Source organism: Pangasianodon hypophthalmus, chromosome 9 (genome assembly GCF_027358585.1).
Source record: "Pangasianodon hypophthalmus isolate fPanHyp1 chromosome 9, fPanHyp1.pri, whole genome shotgun sequence".
Classification (NCBI taxonomy): domain Eukaryota; kingdom Metazoa; phylum Chordata; class Actinopteri; order Siluriformes; family Pangasiidae; genus Pangasianodon; species Pangasianodon hypophthalmus.
In genome coordinates, this window is record NC_069718.1 from 1,801,300 (window position 1) to 1,821,687 (window position 20,388).

The 20,388-nt window shown below is 40.7% G+C and overlaps 2 protein-coding genes across 3 annotated transcripts; one reads left to right on the plus strand and one right to left on the minus strand.

Annotated features, from left to right (window-relative positions):
• Positions 1-2,904: 2,904 nt before the first annotated feature.
• Positions 2,905-7,805, minus strand: LOC113523874 (uncharacterized). The gene is made up of 3 exons (XM_026909926.3): positions 7,348-7,805; positions 3,801-4,366; positions 2,905-3,413 (listed from the first exon to the last, which is right to left on the minus strand). Exons 2-3 carry the CDS (start codon positions 4,350-4,352, stop codon positions 3,129-3,131), a joined length of 837 nt encoding a protein of 278 aa, XP_026765727.2. The 5' UTR covers positions 4,353-4,366; positions 7,348-7,805; the 3' UTR covers positions 2,905-3,128.
• Positions 7,806-8,281: 476 nt separating this feature from the next.
• On the plus strand, positions 8,282-17,553 carry LOC113523877 (uncharacterized). Of its 2 annotated transcripts, none has more exons than XM_026909931.3 (3): positions 8,282-8,403; positions 12,309-12,802; positions 16,787-17,553. In XM_026909931.3, exons 2-3 carry the CDS (start codon positions 12,323-12,325, stop codon positions 17,048-17,050), a joined length of 744 nt encoding a protein of 247 aa, XP_026765732.1. In that variant the 5' UTR covers positions 8,282-8,403; positions 12,309-12,322; the 3' UTR covers positions 17,051-17,553. The 2 variants fall into 2 exon arrangements, with proteins under 2 accessions (XP_026765732.1, XP_026765733.1); XM_026909932.3 differs by having other exon boundaries at positions 8,320-8,475.
• The last annotated feature ends 2,835 nt before the right edge of the window (positions 17,554-20,388 follow it).

Genomic DNA, 20,388 nt, shown 5'->3' on the forward strand with positions numbered 1-20,388 from the left:
ACCAAGAAGATATACAAAATCTGAAGGCAAAGCATCAAGTCTTGTGTAACACTCCTTGATTCTGAGGGAAATAAGTAAGAGTAAGATATTCCTTTATTTGTCCCGCAGTGGGGAAATTGAAATGAAGAAACTGGAGGCACAACTCAGAAAAGGCTCTTTATTGTCCGTGACTCTTTTACTCACTTTTCCAGCGGTGGTAGTTTAAGCACATACACACACACAGAGTTCTGAACTCGCTCTTTCCCTTCTTTATCCTCATCACCATTCACTGAAACACAGAACATTCCTTATTGTCATTTCCTGCAAGTGCACTCACCTTCTCAGGCTCTTCCGTCTATTCACTAACCGTTGCTCAAACCATTTGTTGAGATATTGCCACACTTCCTGTTTTCAGTAGTCCTCCCAAGTTGTGAAATGAAGTCGAGTTTTGTTTCTTAACGCTAGATTATGTTGCTAAATCTAGATGACTTCCTGTTTGCTGAGCAAGCCACCAAAAGTCATTTACAGGTAATGGACAAACATCACATACACACCAAAAATCAGGGAAACTATTTGTTTTGGACTGATCTCTTTATACTGTTATCCAAATTTCCTGATGATTTGACAAAATGTGTTTGAGAAGAATCAAAAGACAGTTTTTGTTAAATTTCAAAATGTCCAATATCCTGTTAGGCATATCACAAATCTGTGACATGTACCTTCCAGGGAATCAAGAGAAGGAAGAATCATGATTGCAGGTAAAGTTGTTCAAAAGTTATGAGCACTTTTACGAATTTGTGGATAATAGGGCCCACTAGATGGGATTTAGACAAAACCTCTTGGAGTCCCCTTAGGACAAGACCCGTTACTAATCTACAGTTTTGGTGAAAATCCTTCACACTATCAAAAATCAAGTTTTGTTTGAGATGGTCACCTGATTCTCTCTTCGGAATTTCATGGTTATAGAATATGCCTTTATTGTCATTGTCACAGGTACGACGAAATTTAAAAGTGCTCTTCAGTCAGTGCCTAAACAATTAATATGACAACAATGCTAAAATATAATAATTTAAATACTTTAGAATTCCTAAAAATATGAATAAATAAGAATAAATATACCTTAAACTGCACATGAGCATACCCACACACATGCAATATATAAAAATGTTGAACATGATTCTACATCCTACACATACGTCCACTGTTTCACAGATCCAGCAAGATACAGATTGAAATATTGTATGTTATTTTTTAGCAGCATTCAGAGCAGTTATTGCAATTGGATAAAAACTGTGCTTGAGTCTATTCGTCCTTGCATTAATTATGTCCTTCAAAGGAATCAAGACAATCAAAAATCTTGATTTGATGTTGAGCAGTTTTAAAATTATTAGCAATTTTATGAAGCTGTGAATTATAGCGCCACCTAGAGGTGAATTTAGACTAAACTTTTTGGAAGTCCTTAAGGGGAAGTCCTTCAGTTATCTACAAAGTTTGGTCAGAAACGTCACAGCTTTGCTGAGATATGCTCTCATTTCGTATTTGGTGGATTTGCCGTCAAAGTCCTTTAGAAAATGAGTGCTGTAAGGACAAACCACGCATCATATCAAAAATCTGTGTAACAAGTTTTATTCAGGTTCATCGCTTGTTTCCAAATGTTTTGGTTATTGGACAAACTTTGTAGGAGAATAAGCAAACAAATAAAGATTTTTATAAAAATTCAAAATGGCTGAAATTTGTGTTTGAAAAATCACAACTTTGTAAAATTATGAACACTCTGAATCTTTGAGGGAATCAAGAATCTTTACTGATTTGTTGTTGAGAGGTTAAAAACAACCTTACAATTTTTTGAGTTTTTTTTACAAATTTATTAATTATAGTGCCACCTAGAGGTGAAATTAGACAAAGCTTCTTGGAGGATGAGGTCCTTTGGAGACCTACGAAGATTGGTCTAAATAGGTTGCTGAGATATGCCTTCGCTTCCTGTTTAGAAGCTTCACCAACAAATTCATTTGCATGTGATTGACAAATTGTCCCTTATATCAAAAGAGAAACAGCTAATTTTCAGGCTGGTCTCATGATGCTGCGTGGCCAATTTGGTGATAATTGGACAAACAAGACAAAAAAATATTTTTGAAAAAAATCTAAATGGCAGAAAATCCAACATGACAAGTCTTAACATCATGGTGTCCACTGAACTTGGCTTAACCCAAAGAATCAGAAGAAAGTGGAATTGCATTTCAACAACATTTCATTGCGGAGTTATTATTGTATATATATGTTTTTGCAGAAATTGCTGTTGCCCTTTCTTCGTCTCACCTCGCAATATGGCTCTGTCTGTGCAGCAGTTTCTGACTACAGTCAGAGCGTCAGGATCTCTGTCCTGGCAATAGACCCCTCTCATCTGTTCTACCTTGATGAGTGTATTTCTTATAAAGTATGAATCCCTTTTTTGTGGAACACTAACAGAGCCATTTGGGGGCCATAAGCAACAGCTTACTCAGGAGCCCCAACACCACCAATCGTACTATGATTATATTATTTTACATTAGACCATGAGGAAAATAATTTCTTTGTTGGTTGATCTGAGTTGATGAAAAGTACTGTATGTGTTTGAAGTTTTTCTACCACTTGAGCAGTGCTTAAAGTCAACAGGCTACTTGTGTCATAAAGCAGTAGCAGTAACGAGCTAGCAAATGAATGTGTGCTAGCTTATCACATCTTATCTAGATACTAACTAGCTAGCTAGCCTCTAACTTTTCCATATCATTTACATCAAGTGCTAGCAAGAAGCAGAAAAAGTGACTAAATCCAGTTAATTAGCATTAATTTCTTACTGGTGTTTTGGGTCTATTTCTCTTCTTCTGCTTTTATTTGCATATACCTTTTTGCCACATACTAGTAAGTTGAAATGAAAAGAATGAAAAAAAAACATTTACTGCAGTTGTTATGGAAACAGTTATTTTATCTTTGGCCAAATTTTCCATACACAAAGTAAGGTATCAGTAAGAAATGATAACAATATTAATTCACTGATAATATACTGATTAATAACATTATAATCATCAGACTTGGGTATATTCTGATCGAATCAACAGGCAATGAATCAGGACAGTATTTTATGCTTTTGGTTCTGGACAGTCCATGATCTTTTACTCATATTTGTACATGGTGTGATGTAAGAGATGAAGAGTAGGACCACCGTCAGAACCCAGCTCACGCTTCCACTCCTCCGCTTCCTCCACACTGACAGGAAGTGATGCCAGTGCAGCTATCTTGCTTTGTTTTTCTTCTTTGAACTCAGCGAGAGACTCAAATGTTGACACAATACGGACCATGCTGCGGTTTATGGTTGTAATCTGGGCATCTTTAATTGGTCGATTGCTCTGGTTGAGTTGGTTGATGTCATCTGCGAGTCTCTGCATGTTCCCCAGAGCCTGAAACATACAAAAGGATAATACAGAAATAAACTGGGATATATTCAGAGGATGTTCATAGAACCACAGTTGTATGCATATATGTACAAAAAGGTCTGACGTGCATGCGGTAAGGAGAAGAAAAGAAGAGACAGCTGTTGACAGTGGAATTTTATAGCAAAATACTACATCATATAGTTGCCCCAGGACTTAATTTTGGCACGTGTGTGCCCAAACACAAGAAGATATCCGGGTGTTAAACACCTCACCCCCCACCCCGGTGGTTCAGTGGGTAGAAGGTGAAATAGGATCACACACGATTGATTGCATAATTATAAGGAGCTTATTGATATGTTTAATTTCAAGATATTTGAATGTAAATATTTCAAAATTGCAACTACAGATTACCACTGTGAGTTGTTGCAGGAACTTGGCCAGGACTCCTGATTCCAAAGGGACATCAATTCCCTCAAGTTCTACGGAGTCATTCTTGTGGTTCTCCAGCCAGGTCGTGATTTCATTCATCTTCTGGTTGAGTGTTTCTAAAATGTTCACAGCTACCTCCAGCTTCCTGTATGTTTCAGCAACTGAAGGATCACTCAAGATTAGTTTTAAAACTTCTTTCGCAGCTCTAAAAATGGCATCGATTGCACACGCTTCTTTTATAAGTTTGCTAAGTTTGGCTACGTAGGTCAAAATCTTTGCTGCAATTTGTGCTGCGGTGCTGGAAGCGATCTCCGCTGCTGTTTCGCTTGCTGCCTCGGCTGCACTTTCAGCTGCTGCCTCTGCGGCAGTTTCTGCTGCTGTCTCTGCTGCAATGGCTGCAGCTTCTCCAGCCTCCACAACAGATTCCACTCCAACCTCTACAAGTGCTGCAGCAGCTTCTGTAGCGGCAGCTTCGGCTACGGAAGCTATTGCCGTCACAACCACCTCAGTGACTATGGCTAGGACGGCTCCCATGTTAGCAGGTAGACCTAAGAGAAAGGAAAAATGGCATTCATGAGAGACTTGAGATAAAATCCATAAATGCTGCATTCTACCTCCATCATTTTCAACCTCAGTGACCAACTGTGCTTGAGAAAAATATAAATGATACAGGAGATGGTAGCTGGTGTGTGGGAATTGGTAGATGACAAAATTAAGGAGAAAATGAATGAACTCAGTGGTTAAGGCTTTCAGCTAAAACTCAAAAGGTCATGAGCTCAAATCCAGCAGCACCAAACTGCCATGATTAAATCCTTGATCAAGACCCTTAACCTCAGCTGCTCAACTATATCCTATATCCTCAGTCATAATCACTTCAGAAAAAAGAATTTTTGCATTAATGTCCTAAGAATAAATGAATCATGTGGAAATAATAACATGGAAAAAGCAATTTTACCTGTGAAAAGAATTATGAGTAAAATTAGATGTGAAAATAAATAAATGATGTGTAAAAAAATGTAAAAAAAAAAAAAAAAAAAAAAAAATTACATCTGAAAATAAATGAATCATATCAAATAAACCAATCATGTTTTTTTTTTTTAAATAACATAAAATAAATTAGTCATGTATGAAAATCATAAGAAAATGAATTGAATTTTTTTTTTTTATGGCTTAGACCTAAATGGCTTAGTTTTAGATCTTCACGACTTAGTTTTAGATCTTCACGACGTAGCTTTAGATCATCGTGGCTTGGTTTTAGATCTTCACAGATAAGGTTTAGATCTTCACAACTTAGTTTTAGATCATCATGGCTTAGTTTTAGATCTTCACGACTTAGTTTTAGATCATCATGGCTTAGTTTTAGATCTTCACGACTTAGTTTTAGATCATCATGGCTTAGTTTTAGATCTTCACGACTTAGTTTTAGATCTTCACGACTTAGCTTTAGATCATCGTGGCTTAGTTTTAGATCTTCACGACTTAGTTTTAGATCTTCACGACTTAGTTTTAGATCATCACGACTTAGTTTTAGATCATCATGGCTTGGTTTTAGATCTTCACGACTTAGCTTTAGATCATCGTGGCTTGGTTTTAGATCTTCACGACTTAGCTTTAGATCATCGTGGCTTGGTTTTAGATCTTCACGGCTTAGGTTTAGATCATCGTGGCTTGGTTTTAGATCTTCACGACTTAGTTTTAGATCATCGTGGCTTAGTTTTAGATCTTCACGACTTAGTTTTAGATCTTCACGACTTAGTTTTAGATCATCGTGGCTTAGTTTTAGATCATCGTGGCTTAGTTTCAGATCTTCACGACTTAGTTTTAGATCATCATGGCTTGGTCCCTGAACTTCTCCTTTCTGGTTAAAAAGGCAAAACAACGCCTTTATTTTCTGAGGAGACTGAAAAAGGCCCACCTCTGCTCCAAGATACTCGTGAACTTTTACCGCTGTACCATCGAGAGCATCATCACCAACTGCATCTCAGTCTGGTACGGCAACTGCACCGCAACAGACCGGAAAGCTCTTCAGCGGGTGGTGAAAACCACCCAACGCATCGCTGGCACTCAGCTACCCACCACCGAGAGCATTTACAACAAACGCTGCCTGCAGAGGGCAAACGGCATCATCAAAGACGCCTCTCGCCCAAATCACGGACTATTTACCCTCCTCCCATCTGGAACGCGCTACCGGTGCCTTAGCGCCGCACAAGCAGACTGAGAAACAGCTTCTTCCCTGTGGCTGTATCCACACTCTACACTGTAATACCTGTTTTCAGTTATTTACTTCACTGTTTATTCATCTTGCATCTGGCGCTACATAAATTATAACATAAATTATAATGCGATCTTTTGCACTACTGTACCTACATACATGCATATGTGTGTGTGCATATATATATATATATATATATATATAATTTGTATGTATGCATATATTCATTGTATATATTCATTTTTATATCCTGTTCACATTCTTATCATAGTCTTAACATGACTTCACCACTGTACACTGATTGTACGTACATTTAGAGATCATATTTATCCTGATTTATAATACCCACTGCACCTTCTGTACATAAGTCATCCATTCCCCTGTACATATCACCCTCATAGCTGTAGATCCTTATTTGTAATTTATTGTAAATATGCCACTTATGCACTTCTGGTTAGATGCGAACTGCATTTCATTGGTTTAGTACATGTACTCTGAATCTAATCTAATCTAATCTAATCTAATCTAATCTAATCTAAAGAGACTCTAGGGAATGAGGCAGGCGTACCCTTCTTCCCTGTAGTTTAATTTTCGGTTTCCCTCAGCGCTACACTACAGACAGGTGACAGATTAAAGGGAAAAATACTGGCTCTGTGGTGGTGTGTAGGTGTTTACGCTTTGGCTCCACTTGTTGCTCCAATGAACAACTTTTTTTATCCAGTTTGAAAGAACTGAGAGCTCAGAGAGCATTAAGATGCTGGACGCAGTAACAGAGATTTCACTGTGTACTTTAAACTGTTTGTGAAGTCTCAGTCAGTGCTTAATATACTTACCTTGCTTTGCAGACATTCTACAATATTAAACAGATTTTTTTAAAAAAGGCATCATTGTTTAATAAATAAAAAAGGTATAATAGTTGGCTAATTGATGTGGAACAAGAGGCAAAAACACTTGAAATAAAAAATGAAGATTGTAAAGGTCACCTCTGGCTCACTCATTAGGGACACATTCACATATTTACAATTTATTTTGAATCCAGTTATTTCTGTAAAGGTGCTTTGTGACAATGTCCATTGCTAAAAGACTTAAACAAACAAAACTGAACTGAATTGAAGTGAATTATATGTGACCAGAAGACAGCGACATGCCAAAGATCTCACAGTGGCAAAAGTTACCAATAATAACAGCTAATAGCAGATCAGTGAATACTCGTCACCCTACACCTTTACACCTTACTTAATTAAACTTTACACCTTACACCTTACTCAGTGTTAATTAAACACATTAGCTGGTTTCTGTAATGTATTTCAGACTTACTTCCGCGTGCTAGTAAACAGTCGAGTCCTGGCAGCTCTGCAGAAGTCACAGGTTGTGGGTCTGTGTGCAGAATGAAGCTTGTGAGAGTTTTCCAGCTCACTTCCTTGAATTCGATTACTCAACTCTAACCAGAAACCTTCCTGAAAGACCACATTTTCCTCTTCAGTTACAGAGTTATTTTTCCAGTCTGCCCACGTCTGGCTCACTTTCCTCACCTACACAGCATCGGTTGATGTTGGCTTTCAGTAAACTCTCAGTGTGGCTTCTGCTTGGTCTGAATGAAAACCTGCAGCCACACCGGCCCTTTCTGCATCACACGGGACACTCTGGACTATTGGCTGTTTATCTTATCTTCAGGTTTTTTTAAGAAATAAATGCTAAAGGTCAGCAAAATTATTTGCCAATAAAACAAGACTATTTCATGTTTGAAATTAGTAAGAAAATTCTTTTTAAAAAATGTAAAATCTTATATTTGGTTTACTGTTATTTTATAGAAAGAAGTACTAGCTACATTTGCCTGTCTTCAAAGTGTTTACCCTTTTTTGCATTGTATACATCACGCGACCATTAAATATGCAAGAAACTGGTACAGAAATGTTCAAAGTTCACAAAATAAGAAGAAATATCCAGCTTTGATTCCTGGTAGTCACCCATCGCAAGCTGCTATTAGGATACGATCATTTTAAATATATGCTACATAAAATAACTGGCTTCTTTTGGCATTTTCTGTGGGGAAAGCATGCTAAAACTTTTAACACAGTATTTTTTTAAGTATTTCAGCTGATATAAAGATAAGTCCATCTGAGAAGTTTCATGTGAGTCGAAACCCACACGTCAATTATTAATCTCCTGAATTCCAAGAGAAACCCAAAGTCTTGAGCAACAACTAGCCTGAAAAAGGGAGGGGAAGTTCCTCAGTATAGATTCTGGTAGAAAAGCGTGTGCGGTAAGTAGACGCCCACATGGTTCACGGGTTAAAGTGCTGATTCTCGAGGCACTCGGCTCACTTGCACACCTCGGAGAAAGAGAGCGGTTTGGAAACAGAGAGCAGTGAGTGTGAGTAAACACACACAGCACTTTGGCAGTGAAACATAAAGAGGTTTAGGAGAGGAGAACATTCAGAACCAGGTCAGACCCTTGAATCATTTTTCATTGAAGAATCACAGAGACCAAAAATGTTAATGTCATTAATAAAATCTATGACTACATTTGTAGTGGGAAATTTCACTACAACGTAGGGGTAAGACTATGTTCCGCAATGTATCTCGGACGACTAGGGAAATGACAAGATCTAGCTCTTCAACCCCTAGTACATTTAATTCCTGTACTTATTTATTTAAGTATGTTTTTATCTGCCTTGCTAAGTACGCCTTTGTCTTCTGGAGCGGCGACTGATGAGGATTGAGGCTCTGGAATTTAATAACGTACACGGTAGCTCCCAGAGTAAGAAGTAACATTAACCCTTCTTCCCCTCTATCAGCCCACAAGACAGGAGGAATGCCCCTACTCCAAGATAACAGAATTTGGGTTTATTTTTACAGTGTTTGGTAAACATACAGAAAACACAAGAATCACAGAGAATAAAGAAACACAAATAAACTCTTCACTTGTGAATAGTCCAATGGAAATGTAAAAAATTTTTACTTAACTCAAATGTGCATTTAGAGTCTCTTTGTTTACTGCTGTAATCCCCACAACAATCAGAATCAAGGAAGGAGTTCCCTCAAAAAGATCAGATCATATTCAGTTAAACCAACAGTTCGTAGTAAAATTTTACACCTCACTTCACAGACTTTTTATGACAATCAACATACCTGAGTAAGAGTCATAACCCAATATTAGACTTTTACCTCGCCGCAGAACTGGGCTGGTGTTGGAGCGTCTGTATATGGCAGGGTAATCACTTCACCCAATGGAAACCTGTTAATATCAAGTCTTTTCCTTTTAGAGAAAACAAGAAAGAACAGTTCAGAGAAAATCAGTAAAAATCACTGTCCATGCGAATGCTTCTGGTAGACAGGAAAATCTTTCAACACCCAAAAAAAACAGAGGCAGTTTTGATACGCCCCTCTCGTATCACACAGACACACGACTCGGCTCCACAGCAATCACACTCCCGTGACAAGACTCGCAACAGCACAAGCTCGGTCCAGCTCCTCGTCAGCTCACCTCGATACCCGCCGAATGCTGTCCACGTAAAAGCAAAGGAATCGCGAGAAGTGGGCTTTATTTCTTTTACTCTTTGCCTCTCTGGCACTCTCTGTTCGTCGCGCAAAAAAGTCTTGGAATACCTCCATACATTCAAACAAAATCAGAAAAAAATCTGAATCAGAAACAGCTTTTTTGAGCTTAGGGGTGTTTCCACTACTTACACTGAGTGCAACACACCATGGTGTATAACACATAAGACAGAAATATATTACTGTGCAAAAGTCTCAGGCACATGTAAAGAAATGCTGTAGAGCAAAGATGCCTTCAAAAATAATGAAATTAAACGTTTCTACATTTAAAAAATCCTATAAAGAGCAGTAAACAGTAATAAATGAAACAAAGTCAGTATTTAATGTGACGATCCTTCGCTTTAAATAAATAAAACAGTATCTGAGGTGCAGTGTGTGCAGTTTTATAAGGAAATGAGCTGGAAGTGTTACTGAGCATCTTGCAGAAGCAGCCACAGTTCTTCTGGAGACTTTGACTGTCGACTCGCTTCTTATTTCTGCAGCGAAACCCAGCAGCCTTCATTATGTTTTTATCTGAAAAGTGTCTCTTATGGAATCTGCTGCTTTCTTTACTGACATACAAACATTTTTCTGTAACGTTTCATTTTGTGCTGGAAAACTAATGTTTGGAATCTAAAATGTTTTTGTACTGAATCAATAATGTAGAAGCCAGAAAATAAACATCTATAACAAAGTTTGTACTAAAAAAAAAAAATAGGGTGTCAAGATATATTAAAGATTAAAATGGAACAATATGAGAATAATATGACCAATACACAAACCAGTAAGTGTGGGTTAGTGAGTAGCAGTAATGTATTACACTATAGACATGCTTTTTTAAAGAATGTCAAGACATTAAAAATAAAAATACATTAAGAACCGGTTTGAATAAAATACAGAAATATACCTTCACATCAGTGTTTGCATCGAGCCACAGGAGCTTCATCTTTTACTGACAGGCTTTTCCCTGCTGTGTAGTGTAGCTTTATATAAAGTTTATATAATATAATTATATAAAGTGCTTTATATGATGATGATTACAGTGATTACAGTGATGATGATGATGACGATTGTTTTTATTATTATAAATATAATTGGGTGTGTGTTTTTAATCCTTCCTTAAAAAAATAATACCTCAAAAATTGTTGCTTTTGGTCATGAAGATAGTAGCTGGATACAAATCCAGGATTTTATTAAAGGTAAACAATCAGAATGAGAATCAATGAGTCAATAAACAAAACCAGAATCAAGAGACCAGCTCTACCTGTATTACACGCTGAACAATGGCTTGGAGGTGTTATGTTATTAGACGAGCTTGTAGTGAAACATAGTTTATTGAAAGATTCAAGATTCAAGATTTTTATTTGCAACATACACAATTATATACAGTAAATAATTTGCAGTGAAATGGAAACCTGGCCTCTTTAGACTGTGCATTAAATACTAATTTAAAGGTAAAATAAGAAAAAAAATCAGAAATGAATAAGAAATAATAAGAAATATGAAATACACTATATGGACAAAAGTATTGGGACACCTGACCTTTACACTTATATGTGCTCGTTGAACTTCCTGTTCCAGATATAATCCCTTCTGCTGTTATAATGAGCTCCACTCTTCTGGGCAGCTTTCCACTAGATGTTGGAGCGTGGCTGTGGGGATTTGTGTTCATTCAGCTACAAGAGCATTAGTGAGGTCAGGCGCTGATGTTGGGATGTCGAGGAGGTCTGGGGTTCAGTCGGTGTTCCAGTTCATCCCAAAGGTGTTCAGTGGGGTTGAGCTCGCTTGTGCACAGGGGGACTGTCACACTGAAACGGATTTGGACTAGACCCTTTAGCTCCAGTGACAGGAAATTGTAATGCTACAGCACACAGAGACGTTCTATACAACTGTGTGCTTCAAACTTTGAGGCAACAGTTCAGGGAAGAACTACATGTGGGTGTGATGGTCAGGTGTCCACAAACTTTTGACCATATAGTGTATATAGGTCAAGTATATTAGGTGTAGTAACAATACAAAGTGCAGAGTTTCAGTGGAGTGAAGAATGACTGTAGAGTCGTTGTGGAGTCCTGAGGGGTCTGTACGATGGACATGTCCGTGTTGAGGAGTCTGATGGCCTGAGGGAAGAAGCTCCTCCTGAGCCTCTCAGTTTTAGCCATCAGACTACAGAAGCGCTGGTCTGATTGCAGCAGGCTGAGCAGGCAGTTACTGGGGTGGGTGGAGTCGCTGATGATAAAGCATAACTCAGCATAATTCTGAATTTCCAACCTCGGACTAGGAAAAGAAAACTCAACCCCGAACTCATCACAGCATCAGCAGTAAACGCAGCAGCACTTCTCTCCTTTAAATGAGATATACTGTATACGTATACAAGTGTTTACTTTAGATCAATCTACATACACACATCCAGCATTCACCTGTTAAACCTGTATCACTGACTCTTCACTTCACTCTTCTGTGGTAAATATACATCACTCATCACAGTTAGCTGGCTAGCTTGTTGCTAACAAAAGATGAACATGGAGGCACCCGTGGTGTTTTCCCACATTGTAGCTCGAACACACAGAGATGAAAAATGATATAATTCCGCGTTCAAACTTCCCACACATCAGTAGAGTCCAATGCGGAAGAAAAGAAAAAAGTAAGAATTTTTGTCTGAAATATTTTAATGTGTAAAATGTGTAATGTAGATGGATTTGTTTGTCCTGTTCACAATGAATGATTTATTTTTATCCTTTTTAGGTTGCTTTGCAGAAATGGCAGAAATTGAAGAGATTGTTGAAGGAGTTGAAGAAGCGATAGAAGGAGCAGAAGAAGGAATTGAGGAATTATCAGAAGAAGTACAAGAGGAAATTCAAGCTGAAATAGCTGAAACCCGCACTGTGATCGAAGAGCTTACTACAACAGAGAGTAAACTCAGAGGTATCCTCAAGTCCCTCGGAAGTTGTGTATCTGACATAGCCAAGTTTACTTTCAAAAATATAGCGATTGGCGCCATCCTGTGGGGGGTAAATGTTGCTTTAAACAAGCTGCTTCCACAAGGACATCAACAGGAAACCAAGACGAAAATTCGTAATGTAATAAAGGCTTTGAGTGATGTGATCAATGCTGAAGCCGCGATAAACCAGAAGACACTGGAGTGGATGAAGGCCCACGAGAATGATAAAATCACTCTGGATGGAATTGAAGTGCCGATGGAAGCCATTCTGACAAAATACATGAAGCCATTAGTTGAGGTAAGTTATCAAATCTGATCCAATCTACACATAGCATTTCAGACGAATACCATTCCCGATCCTCAGTATCAGCTCTGTGCATCCCTACGTTTCATAATTTATTACTGTTTATTATACAACAGTTAGTTACAGCCCACTGATCTGTTCTGAGAGCGCTGATATTTAGTAGCTCATTAGTAACTGAAAATTACAATATTATTACAATAGTTCATTACACTGAAACCGTTACTACATTTACTTTGGGCTGTCAGTCAGTCTGTGTGTTACCATGGTAACATGCAATGCTCCGTCCAGCTGTGGCTTCTTTACAAATTATTTACGTTAACAGAGAAAAAAATAAACATATTAAAATAAACATAAAAATATTTGGTCATATTGTGTCTGAAATGTCAGTTACTTAATAATTTAAAGTTTACAGAACTGTTGTATAAAAGCAACGTCACACTCACAATCGTGCTGCTATACTGAATATCAGCACGGCTGCGATTACCTGCGTTTACCTGCGTTTACCTGAGATTATCTGCGATTACCTGCGATTATCTGCGATTACCTGCGTTTACCTGCGTTTACCTGCGATTACCTGCGATTATCTGCGATTACCTGCGATTATCTGCGATTACCTGCGATTACCTGCGTTTACCTGCGTTTATCTGCGATTACCTGCGATTACCCGCGTTTACCTGCGATTACCCGCGTTTACCCGCGATTACCTGCGATTACCTGCGTTTACCTGCGATTACCTGCGATTACCTGCGTTTACCTGCGATTACCTGCGATTACCTGCGTTTATCTGCGTTTACCTGCGTTTACCTGCGATTACCTGCGATTACCTGCGATTACCTGCGTTTACCTGCGATTACCTGCGTTTACCTGCGATTATCTGCGATTACCTGCGTTTACCTGTGATTACCTGCGATTACCTGCGTTTACCTGTGATTACCTGCGTTTAAGGATGAGGATAAACTTTATTTGTCCCCGAAAGGAAATTTGTCTTGGGCAAAGTGCTACAGTGTTGCTCTGAACATACAATAATAATAAATAAAACAAATTAAATAAAACAATTAAGAACATACATTAACATACAACAGTGTATAAATATAAAATGCAAGATATGTAAAGTGCAAAACAAAGTAAAGTGCTAATATGCTGTAGGTGCGTTGTTCTTGGTAAAATTCAGCAGTTTTATTGAGGCAGGAAAAAATGAAAGCTTCAGTCTGTTAGTTTAACACATTGGCATTCTCAGTCTCTTTCCCGACGGCAGCGGCTGGTATTCGCTAAAGAGGTTGTTCGGAATCAGTACTGATACTTATTGCTCTTCTCATCACTGCCTGTTCATATAAAGTCTGTATGGGCTCCTATTGTTTTATTCCTACGATTTTCATGGCTATTTTGTGGATATGAGCCAATTTGTTTTTCAGTTGAACAGATACCTGTGTTTACCTGCGTTTACCTGCGTTTACCTGCAATTACCTGCGTTTACCTGCAATTACCTGCGTTTACCTGCTATTACCTGCGTTTACCTGCGATTGCCTGCGTTTACCTGCGTTTACCTGCGATTACCTGCGATTACCTGCGTTTACCTGCGATTACCTGCGATTACCTGAGTTTACCTGCGATTGCCTGCGTTTACCTGCGATTACCTGAGTTTACCTGCGATTGCCTGCGTTTACCTGCGATTACCTGCATTTACCTGCGATTACCAGTGTTTACCTGCGATTACCTGCAATTACCTGCGTTTACCTGCGATTACCTGAGTTTACCTGCGATTGCCTGCGTTTACCTGCTTTTACCTGCGATTGCCTGCGTTTACCTGCAATTACCTGAGTTTACCTGCAATTACCTGAGTTTACCTGCGATTGCCTGCGTTTACCTGCTTTTACCTGCGTTTACCTGCGTTTACCTGCAATTACCTGAGTTTACCTGCAATTACCTGCGATTACCTGAGTTTACCTGCGATTGCCTGCGTTTACCTGAGTTTACCTGCGATTGCCTGCGTTTACCTGAGTTTACCTGCGATTGCCTGCGTTTGCCTGTGATTGCCTGCGTTTACCTGCGTTTACCTGCGTTTACCTGCGATTACCTGCGATTACCTGCGTTTACCTGTGATTGCCTGCGTTTACCTGCGATTACCTGAGTTTACCTGCGATTACCTGCGTTTACCTGCGATTGCCTGCGTTTACCTGCGTTTACCTGCGATTACCTGAGTTTACCTGCAATTACCTGAGTTTACCTGCGTTTACCTGCGATTGCCTGCGTTTACCTGCGTTTACCTGAGTTTACCTGCGTTTACCTGCGATTGCCTGCGTTTACCTGCGTTTACCTGCGATTGCCTGCGTTTACCTGCGATTACCTGAGTTTACCTGCGATTGCCTGCGTTTACCTGCGATTACCTGCATTTACCTGCGATTACCAGTGTTTACCTGCGATTACCAGTGTTTACCTGCGTTTACCTGCAATTACCTGAGTTTACCTGCAATTACCTGAGTTTACCTGCGATTGCCTGCGTTTACCTGCGTTTACCTGCGATTGCCTGCGTTTACCTGCGTTTACCTGCGTTTACCTGCAATTACCTGAGTTTACCTGCGATTACCTGCGATTACCTGAGTTTACCTGCGATTGCCTGCGTTTACCTGAGTTTACCTGCGATTGCCTGCGTTTGCCTGCGATTGCCTGCGATTGCCTGCGATTGCCTGCGTTTACCTGCGTTTACCTGCGATTACCTGCGATTACCTGAGTTTACCTGTGATTGCCTGCGTTTACCTGCGATTACCTGAGTTTACCTGCGATTGCCTGCGTTTACCTGCGATTGCCTGCGTTTACCTGCGTTTACCTGCGATTACCTGAGTTTACCTGCGATTGCCTGCGTTTACCTGCAATTACCTGAGTTTACCTGCGTTTACCTGCGATTGCCTGCGTTTACCTGCGTTTACCTGCGATTGCCTGCGTTTACCTGCGTTTACCTGCGATTGCCTGCGTTTACCTGCGTTTACCTGCGATTGCCTGCGATTGCCTGCGTTTACCTGCGTTTACCTGCGATTGCCTGCGTTTACCTGCGTTTACCTGCGATTGCCTGCGATTGCCTGCGTTTACCTGCGATTGCCTGCGATTGCCTGCGTTTACCTGCGATTGCCTTGTCATATGCATGTGTGCAAAACACTTTGTAAATATTGCTTTGAAAGGTGCTATTTAAATAAAGTTTTACTTACTTACTTACTTACCTGCGATTACCTGCGAATACCTGCGATCTCATGTGATGCTATTCTGAACAACAGCACTCGTTTGACTCTTTCACATCAGACCAAAGAACCTTTTTTCCACATCTTTGTTAAGACTCCAACACGGGGTTTCATACAGTTCACCATTCCTTTATAAAGCCCAGTTCTGTGACTTGTCCAAGCTCTGATCAACTTCTCCCATCTGAGCTGTGGATCTCTCCAGCTCCTTCAGAGTTCCTCTTGGCCTCTTAGCTGCTTCTCTGACGACTTTGCTCTTTACCCGGTCTCTGACTTTCGTTCTAAACTCGTGGTTGTGCCATATTCTTTCACTTTTTTTTAAATAAAAATGGATTAAATGCTGCTCTGTGGGATGTTCAAGTTTAGGATATTTTTTATATAATCAAACCCTGATTGGGACTTTTCCAGATGTTTGTTCTTCATGATGTTGTGTGTTTAGATATGTTCTCTAACAAACTCTGGGTTCTTCCAGGAACAGGTGTATTTCTATTGAGATCACATGACACTTTTAATGACACACAGCTCGACTCCATTCAATTAATTATATGACTTCTGATGATAACTGATTATCAACACAAGGGGAATACTTCTGCAATCATAACCTTTACATTTTTCTACGTGTAAATAATTTTGTAAACTATATATTTTTTACCTTCAATTCAATATTATGAGTTATTTTGCGTAGATACGTATTATTACTCTGCTGTAATGTCATGTTTTTTGCAAAATGATTTTGTAATTGTATTTTCAGGCAACTGATAAATCCAAAACCATTGCTGAAACCCTTCAAGAAAAAGTGGACGGGAAAATTCAGTTTAAATGTCCAACCGCAGACGACATGAGAAAATTCATGGAAGTTACCGAAGTGTTCATCAAAGCCTTCACCGATCTCATCGTGTTCATTCTGAAACATGAAGACCAGGTTAAGGTGCTGCAGAGCTTTCCGGTAAAAGAGGGAGATCTTGTTGACCTAACAGCCAAGCTTAACGTCGCCAAGGACTTACCTCTGTGGTAAAATAAATTGTGACTTGATAACAACATTAATCAGAAATGGCTGTTTAATCAGAAATGAGTTTTTTAAGCATACGTTTGGCTAATTCAACAGTTGTATCTACTGAATTTATAGAATATAGCATGTAAAACAATATCAAATTTTCTTTGAATTTATTTACTTGGTTGCATTTTTTATAACAATTATATACAAAAAGATCAATAATTTCTGATTTCTTTTAATGAATTAACTTTCATTGTCTTTATATAAGTTACTAATCTGTATTTTTGGATGAGGAACATCTTTCTTTATCAAATAAACAAAGGCAAAGTTTTGTTATCATACAAGTTTTAACATGTAATGTTGTAAAACTACTGTTTAAAGCAGTCTCATTATGAATCAGTGAATGTTGTCCATTTCCTGATCAAAGAACTGCAGCCTGAATCTCCAATCTCCATTTTTTTTTTCATTTGTATCTGCATCCATTAATTCATTAAAAAAAATTAATAAAGTATATTTGTTATAGACTATTTTGTCTTCATTGAATGACATCTTTTAAGGTTTTGAACTCGTGATGTTAGGGACTCCAAAACACCAAATACAATAAATAATTTTAATGAAAGTTTGTAACAGTAATGAACAATTTAAAATAAGGATTAAAACTGCAAAAGAACAAGGATAGCGAGAAACAAGAAGCATGAAAGCAAAAATGAGAAAGAAGAACACCTCAAGACTTGCAACACAAACCAGAGATTAAAATAATAAACAAAATCAAAATAATAACTAAACCATTCATGGGAAGCAGATCTCGCCATGTTGGGAGGTCAATCATGAACATTATTGAATTTCTGAAGACAGAACAAGTGTCCTTAGATACTGAGCTAGCTTGGAGTGAGTGGCATGCATCTCTCGTCTTTCTCCATCGGTCGGTTTGTCCCTCAGCATGGTCTCCACGTTTCTCACCGTCCAGCCACATGCCATTAGCATGGATCAGAGGTTATGAGTAGTTAACGGATCTCTCTGTGCATTTTCTCCTCTAACACTGTTTCTTCCCACATTACAAATAATTCAGCCAGCTCATGTTTGCATGTGATTGAACCTAAGGTCATATCACTACATTTTTTCAATTACTTTAAACGTTAAATGAGAGTGATTCTGGCAGACATCCATTTCCCTGACCTACGGTACAAATTAGACTGCACGGCAGCTACCCAATCCTCAGGCCAAGTGTTTATCTGCCACAGATGAAAGACACACGCTCCCTTACCTAAGGAGCAGCTGGCTCACTGGGTGGAGGACATTATCACCAAGCTCCCACTGTGACATGCCAAACTGTGAGAGCATCTGCACCACTGTCGCATCTCAACATCTCATGCTTTGAATTCTATGCAGTTACTGTTACTTCTCCCATCTATCTTCACATTATTGTCATCTCTCACCCAGCTGCCTCACTGAAGAGCCGGGCGTTCTCCTTATCCTCTTTTCTACGACTTAATGCTGATCTCCTCTCAGAGAGCTCTCTTCTGCGAACATTCTCCTCTGATATGACTTCTGCTAAGACATCTGTAGTGGAAATTTTATATATTACGCATTTCTCTTTCTGTATTCTGTACTGTTTGAGCTCTGAAGTTAGTGTATGTTTTAATCCCCTTCAGCGGATAGTGAGGAGAGCTGAGAAGATCATCAGGGTCTCTCTTCCCTCCATCACGGACATTTACGCCTCACGCTGCATCCGCAAAGCCACTAGCATTGTGGACGACCCCACACACCCCTCACACACACCCCTCACACACACCCCTCACACACACCTCACACACCCCTCTCACACACACCCCTCACACACCCCTCTCTCACACACACCCCTCACACCCCTCACACACCCCTCTCTCACACACACCCCTCACACACCCCTCTCACACACCCCTCTCACACACCCCACACACCCCTCACACACACCCCTCACACACACACCCCTCTCACACACACCCCTCACACACACACCCCTCTCACACACCCCTCACACACCCCTCACACACACCCCTCACACACACACCCCTCACACACACACCCCTCTCACATACACCCCTCTCACACACCCCTCACACACACGCCTCTCACACACACCCCTCTCACATACACCCCTCACACACACCCCTCACACACACCCCTCTCACACACCCCACACACCCCTCTCACACACCCCTCACACACTCCCCTCACACACACGCCTCTCACACACACCCCTCTCACACACACCCCTCACACACCCCTCTCACACACACCCCTCTCACATACACCCCTCACACACACCCCTCACACACACGCCTCTCACATACACCCCTCACACACACGCCTCTCACACACACCCCTCTCACATACACCCCTCACACACACGCCTCTCACACACACCCCTCTCACACACACCCCTCACACACACGCCTCTCACACACACCCCTCTCACACACACCCCTCTCACACACACCCCTCACACACACACCCCTCACACACACCCCACACACCCCTCTCACACACCCCTCACACACTCCCCTCACACACACGCCTCTCACACACACCCCTCTCACACACACCCCTCACACACCCCTCTCACACACACCCCTCTCACATACACCCCTCTCACACACCCCTCTCACATACACCCCTCACACACACGCCTCTCACACACACCCCTCTCACATACACCCCTCTCACACACACCCCTCTCACACACACCCCTCACACACACACCCCTCACACACACCCCTCTCACACACCCCACACACCCCTCTCACACACCCCTCACACACTCCCCTCACACACACGCCTCTCACACACACCCCTCTCACACACACCCCTCACACACCCCTCTCACACACACCCCTCTCACACACACCCCTCTCACACACACCCCTCACACACACGCCTCTCACACACACCCCTCTCACACACACCCCTCTCACACACACCCCTCACACACACCCCTCTCACATACACCCCTCACACACACGCCTCTCACACACACCCCTCTCACATACACCCCTCTCACACACACCCCTCTCACACACCTCTCACACACACCCCTCTCACACACCCCTCTCACACCCCTCACACACACCCCTCTCACACACCCCTCTCACACACCCCTCTCACACACACCCCTCTCACATACACCCCTCTCACACACCCCTCACACACACCCCTCACACACACGCCTCTCACACACACCCCTCTCACATACACCCCTCTCACACACCCCTCTCACACACACCCCTCACACACCCCTCTCACACACCCCTCTCACATACACCCCTCTCACACACACCCCTCTCACACACCCCTCTCACACACGCCTCTCACACACACCC

Coding starts and splice junctions, on each gene's coding strand:
- LOC113523877 (XM_026909931.3), top strand. CDS start 12,323: ATGGCAGAAATTGAAGAGATTGTTGAAGGAGTTGAAGAAGCGATAGAA. Junction 12,803..16,786: donor ACATGAAGCCATTAGTTGAG/GTAAGTTATCAA, acceptor TTGTATTTTCAG/GCAACTGATAAATCCAAAAC.
- LOC113523874 (XM_026909926.3), bottom strand. CDS start 4,352: ATGGGAGCCGTCCTAGCCATAGTCACTGAGGTGGTTGTGACGGCAATA. Junction 3,414..3,800: donor TCCTGCAACAACTCACAGTG/GTAATCTGTAGT, acceptor TGTATGTTTCAG/GCTCTGGGGAACATGCAGAG.